This window comes from Arachis ipaensis, chromosome B05 (assembly GCF_000816755.2).
Source record: "Arachis ipaensis cultivar K30076 chromosome B05, Araip1.1, whole genome shotgun sequence".
In the NCBI taxonomy this organism is placed as follows: Eukaryota; Viridiplantae; Streptophyta; class Magnoliopsida; order Fabales; family Fabaceae; genus Arachis; species Arachis ipaensis.
Genome location: NC_029789.2, coordinates 140320066 through 140326337, shown reverse-complemented (window position 1 = coordinate 140326337; position 6272 = coordinate 140320066). Strand labels below are relative to the sequence as shown.

General features: G+C 35.1%; 2 protein-coding genes and 1 long non-coding RNA gene across 3 annotated transcripts in view; 1 reads left to right on the top strand and 2 right to left on the bottom strand.

The window, feature by feature from the left end:
- LOC110263059 lies at positions 932 to 1548 on the top strand. The gene is made up of 2 exons (XR_002348054.1): positions 932 to 1018; positions 1303 to 1548. It is a non-coding gene; the product is annotated as an uncharacterized LOC110263059 (long non-coding RNA).
- Positions 3250 to 4875, bottom strand: LOC107641322 (F-box protein At5g46170-like). The gene has a single exon (XM_016344817.2). It carries the CDS (start codon positions 4431 to 4433, stop codon positions 3369 to 3371), a length of 1065 nt encoding a protein of 354 aa, XP_016200303.1. The 5' UTR covers positions 4434 to 4875; the 3' UTR covers positions 3250 to 3368.
- The window catches only part of LOC107644485 (1-aminocyclopropane-1-carboxylate oxidase 1), a 2849-nt gene continuing 1547 nt past the window's right edge, over positions 4971 to 6272 (bottom strand). Inside the window, exons 3-4 of the mRNA XM_016348350.2 lie at positions 5836 to 6050; positions 4971 to 5617 (exon numbers count right to left, since the gene is read on the bottom strand). Coding sequence (XP_016203836.1) covers positions 5223 to 5617; positions 5836 to 6050 — 610 coding nt within the window. The 3' untranslated portion in view covers positions 4971 to 5222. The remainder of the gene's footprint in view (positions 5618 to 5835; positions 6051 to 6272) is intronic.

The window sequence follows — 6272 nt, the reverse complement described above, 5'->3', positions numbered from 1 at the left end:
GTTCTTACGGGTTCATGAATATATCAATGAAAATATTGTGGAAAGGACGAGTTTCTTGGGATAGTTCTTCTTTATATATTAGGCTGAAAAAAAAAAAAAGATATAACGAAATGTATCTAAGGAATAAATAAAGAAAAAAGGTAGATAAAAAAGTGATGTTAAAACGGAATTGGAGAAAGATGCAAAAGATGTGTATGTTTTTTTGTTTCTATTTTATTTGGATGATAAAGATTATAGTTTTTAAAATTTATGATACACACTATTATTTTTTTTTTCAGTGCATCTAAGATTTTAATAAACTATTTCCTTCCTATTATGCTACCAGTACTGTTTTTTATTTTTAATTTTTTTTTATTTTACATTCTGCCCAGTGTTCAGTACTGTCATATTAACATAATATTGAAAGATTACATTTTTAGTCATGTTACATGAATGACAATTTAGAATAATATTTTTGTAATCAGGTCTTAATGTAGCTTTTAAAAGGTTATTGGTTTTTTTAACAAAATGAACACATAAATTTTATAAATATAGAAATCCTTTATAATAAATATAAAAAACTTTAGAAAAAAAAAATCATAAATTCCGTATAAATAATAGAACACTTAAATCTGTAACATATTGTATTGTTCTCTTTAGTAATAACCATCTGGGTATAATCTAGTTAAGTAAAGACTACTATCTGAAGCTACATATGTTTAAATCATTGTTACTTAAACTCGTAACACTTTTTCTTCATTGTTTTACGTTTAAAAAATTCACAAGTTACTTGTAACCTTTATATGTTAACTCATGTGAACAAAGATAGCTGAGCGTGAAGGAGGTTATAGCCCTCCCTTCCAATACAAAGATAGTACTCCCATTTAATAATGAGCTGCAACCGATTGGTCAGGCGGCAGAATTATTGAGTGGTTTTATCGGGAGTTTGGGTGCGGATTATTCCCAGTTCCCCATACACTTACGCAGTTGAAAGCTGGTGAGCAAAGTAAAGAGGGAACATGCGTACGACATGCTTAAGGTACAGCTTTAAAGCTTCTACAATTTAAGCAATTTTAGTATTTGGTATTTTTTTTAAGGTCTTTTGCATGGGTAAATTATATGGGTAGTAAAATTTTTATATTGTGTTTTTCACATAATCATTTAAGCACTTCTCATTTATACGTAATTGCGACTGCTTGTACTAGATTTGAGGGTCATACTTTAACAATTTAAATTAGCTGTAATGGTTGTGACATTTCTTCAAATTATTAGTCTTATACTTGTTCGTTGATCTTCGTTAATGACAATGTATACTAATTGCAGCGGGTCTTTTACTATGAGGATGATGCCGGAGGAAAAATAAAGTACGATATTTTGAAGAGAATAGGAAAGAACTGGAAGGATACAAGACACCACTTGTTTCATAGGTATTACAAACAAATAAGAACTTATGAGAAAAATTTTCAGCATCACCCGAAAGGAATAGACAAAAATGATTGGAAAAAGTTCATTGACTATCGCCTGAATGAAGAAACACAGGTAAGCCTTGGTATATTTTATTATTTCCACAAAAAAAAAACATGTTTATACAATTTAATTCCGTTACATTTTATATTCAACTTTTTCTTTCTCATTTACATTTATTTTGTTATTTGTTCATAGAAAAAGTGTAAACATAACACTTTAAATTAGAGCAAGCAACTGTACACACATACCGGGGACTCCAAAACATTAGCAAGAAAAAAAGACGAAGTGGTAATAAGTCATTATTTGCATTAGATTTTGATTAAGCTTCTTGAAAAATGTTGTTGTTTACTAAATTGTGTCAATATTAACGATATAGGAGAGAGAGCAAGGAAGGCCCGTTGGTAGAGGAGAGTTGTTTATCATGACTCATAAGAAAAAAGATGGCTCGTATATCCATCCCGATGCGCGTGTTGTTAGTGTAAGTCATGTTTGAAAATTTGAAGCAATATATAGCTTACTGTATATATCGTGCTATTTTTAACTTCTTCCTTTCCAATGTTGTATATTTGTAGGATGTAATTGCGAATGTTGAGAGGCAGGATGGATCCTCTAAGTACCTTTCACAAAATGACTCGCTAGCACAAGTTCTTGGAAAGGAGCACCAAGGACAAGTTCGTGCCCTAGGTGTTGGACCATGTTCCACCCAAGTCTTTGGTAACGCTACTGGACAGCCGTCGGGTTCTGCAGAGTCCAATGCAGAGGATAAGAGGATGATCGCAGAATTGACGGCTAAGCTAGAAGAAGAGCGGGCGAAGAGACAGTCAATACATAAGGTCTTGGGATATATAGTCTAACAGTTAGGAGACAATTTGCCAGTTGAGATTGCTGAAGAACTGGCTTTTGTGGGCGGTACATCGGACTCGTCATGCGCAGGGCCATCTTCATCTGGCAATCACGACCCGCAAGAAAAATTTTGAACTCCAATTAATGGTCTTGGATACTTTTACATTTAAGTAGGTTTAGTACGTTATGCTTATTTTATTCGACTTGAGCATTCTTAGTTTATTTTGGATGATGTTATGACAATTTCGTTATATATGTTATGTTTGCATTCGTTTAATTTGGTTTGTTATGTTAATTGAGCTGTTTTACTTGGTTGCAATTTATTTTAATTAGTTAAAACGTAAAAAAAAATTAAAGTTTAATAAACATTCTTTGTCAAAATAGGCAAAATAATAGAAAATCTAAAATTTTAATGGAAAATTTGAATTTGGCGGCGGTTTTGAAACCGCCGCAAAACTATAATATGGTTTCTTCCCGTTCGACATTTAGCAGCGGTTTGTAACCGCCGTAAATTGAATAATAGCAATTTTCCTTCACATACTGCGGCGGTTAATAACCGCTGCCAAACCCAAATTGCATTTTGCGGCGATTATTCCAGCAGTTGACTAAAACCGTCGCTATTCATTTTGCCGCGTCCTATCTTCCGGCGTTTCACGAAACTGTCGCAAAATATTTTGCGGTGGTTCAAAATCGTCACTAAACGGCTCCTGAAACCGCCGCTAAATGCCGTTTTTGTTGTAGTGAACAAAATTAAAAAAAAAATAACAATCCACTTCTAAAAGTTCATTTTATTGGAATGCAATTTTTTGTGCAAAGACTAAACCGAACATACACATACACTATATATACAACTATACAAGTATTTGTACATGTATAATTTTATATACTTTTAATATATATTAAAAATTTTAATTTTGATACACTAAAAATATAAAATATTTTACACTTTTGTTCATAAAACTCTTTTACAGTGTCTATATCAAAATTAAATTTTGAATAGTTGATTTGATAGTTAATGCTTAAGTATAGCAAATTTAATAACTAAACTAATTGCAACGTGAAAGACACTACACTAGTCTTCACTGCAACTGACGATCAACAGGTGTGGAGCTCCACCTCCATGCACGGCGGTCGGCCTTGGGAGACTTCATGATCTCTCTTATCCCCTCCGTGAACATCCTCTGCTCCCTTGCATCACTGTCAAATCCAAAGTCAACCAATCTGCTATTAATATCCATAGGTCGAATCACGATGAACATCGCATCTTTCCACATGCATTTCGCCACAGGTAGTTCCAATAACGGCACGTACCACATCTGTAACAAATACACCGCTTCTTCTCCCTCTTCTTCTTCTTCCCTCCACGAATCTCTCATATCGCCAATATCATCCTCCGTCATCGATAATATTCCCTCCCTCTTCGCATCCGTCACTTTCACCTTCTTCAGCGTTGCGAACTGTGTCGCCATCTCCCTCGCTAGGCGATATCTCGCGTACGCATCTCTGAAGCTCAAGTTCATGCGTTGCTCCCTCTCCTTGAACTGTGTTAGCGCCCCCGACTTCAGACACCAGTCGCCGCCGCCGACGAAGTAGCGAAGCTTTTTCGAGCAGCAGAGCAATGTCCAACTCTTTAACCTGCCGCTGAATCTGGCTTTCCACTTGAAGATTTCGTCACTGGATCTTGTAATCCCGGCGTCAGTAATATCGGAATGAATCTCTACCCGGAGGTACGAGATATGGCTGAATAGTCTAAGGCGCCGACACGGAGTATCGTCGGAGGAGAAGGAGACTTCTTGTTTGTTGCTGGTGGTGGGGGCGGCAGTCGGAACATAGCAGTTTTGGAGGAGTTTGGTGGCTAAGTAATTAACGCCGGATTTAACGTGTTTTACGAAATTACCCTTGTTGTTGTGGTTCCTGTCGAGAGAGTGGGAGTTAGAAGAGCGAGGGACAATGAGAGAGATCGATACGACGTCGGTTTGGGGGATGAGAGAGGCAAGATGCTTGTTGATGGAGAAGCACCTAATAAGGGTCTTGGCATCTTTTACTTTGTTGAAGATAATAAGGATTACATCGTCTGGAAGAAGCTCAAATAGATTATTATTTGATTGGTGGTGTTTTTGTTTCAGTTTAGAAAGAAAATCCATGCCTGATGATGAAATTCAAACGAATAGAATGAAAATTGACAAGGTGTAAATGATTATGAAAATTTGGGGTGGAATATCATACGGTATATAGGTGTATATGTAAGGGTAAAACCGTAGAAACTTGACACCAACAATTGTTTTTTCTTGTTATTATTGTATACAGAATCTACAGATTATAGAATATCCCTGTTGCGGGATGTAGTTGAACATTTTGTTGCCAACAATAATTTTCAGTTTCGTCAGCTGTTGTTTTCACATAACAGAACTTTTGGAGATCATGTGAACAATTTGTGTTGGTAACAATTAACTTAATACCTAATTAGTTAATCAATATTTAACTAACTCTTGATATTAATGTGCATATCAATCGCATTCTCCAATAAAAGCCAAAAAATTACTAATGCTATACCCACCATAAAAAGTAACTTTAATTTATTTGGTGTTACCGTTATTGTAATGACACATTACCATATTTAACGTTAAAAAAAGGAGAAAAAAATAAATATACAAAAGAAAACTAAAGAAGTGTTTCTCATATAACCTTTTCCCCAACTATGGAATTAACAGAAGAAACAAGTCCATTTATTAAAGTCCTCAAACCAAAACATATTAAAATAAAATAATAACGAGATACTAAATACTAGTAATAAGGAAAAACGAAACGTGTGCTAGACTGCTAGGTTACATTTTTCCTTATCGACTTTTTTCCTTGGGGGAAACTACAAAACAACTAACATGAAGTTACAAAATTAAGAAAGATAAAAGTGTAATTAATAGTCCTCCTTTAAGCTAGACTATATTATTATTAGTGTGAGCATGACCATTGCCCATATTCTTGATGGCTTCAAATCTTGGACCCTTCTCACCAAACTTGGTCTTGCCATAAAGGTTCAAGTAATCACCATAGCAATAGTGACTTGGATACAAAAGTTTAGGTGCAGGAGCAATAATGGCATCGCCAATTGGATTATAGAAACTTGCCATTGAAAGCCTGCTACCATCTTTATCAGGCATGACCCTGTGCACAACACTCTTGTACAATCCATTGCTCAGAACTTCAATTTGGTCACCAGTGTTGACAAATATGGCATTGTTCTTGGATGGTGGAATCTCAACCCATTTACCATCTTTGTAGAATTCAAGGCCTCCAACTTTGTCATCTTGGAGCAACAGAATGATGCCACCTGTATTGACACAGCAACAACTTATCAAAACATTTTAATAATAATAGTAATTTTATAGACCAAACTTGCATTGGTAGTTGGTACTCAAATGGTTTGTTATTGATTTTTTTTTATAAAATATATCCGATTGACATCAATTGCTAAAATGATTAGAACATTAATGCTACTGAAACATTCCATAATTTTCCTATATTATATTCTGGATGGCTATAGTGTACCTGCATCGGTGTGCTCCCTCAGGCCTCTAACAAGCTTTGGGTTTGGACATTGAGGATATTTGGCCACTTTTGTACCCATGACTGGTCCAATGCCATTAGGACTAGAGAATGATTTCTTGATGAAAGTTTTCTCCAATCCAAGGTTCTCACTCATGAGCTCAGATAATTTCTCTGCTAGAAGAATAAGCTGTGCAATGTACTCATGCATTGTATTGCTGCATTTTGCATATATGTACACTTAGATTATGTATTCATATGTATGATGTCGAGGGAAGATCTCTGGTGGCTTAAATTGTGATGGCTAAAGGTGACTTTTTTGTTAACCAACAAATACTTTGTCGACATTTGGCGTTCGGCAATGCAAGAGAAGCGTTAGTCATAAAACTAATGAATTAGACTATTATTTGAACTTATATTTAAAATTTTATAATAATATG

What these genes read in the sequence shown, in the direction of transcription:
- LOC107641322 (XM_016344817.2), bottom strand. Translation starts at nt 4,433, where the DNA reads ATGGATTTTCTTTCTAAACTGAAACAAAAACACCACCAATCAAATAAT.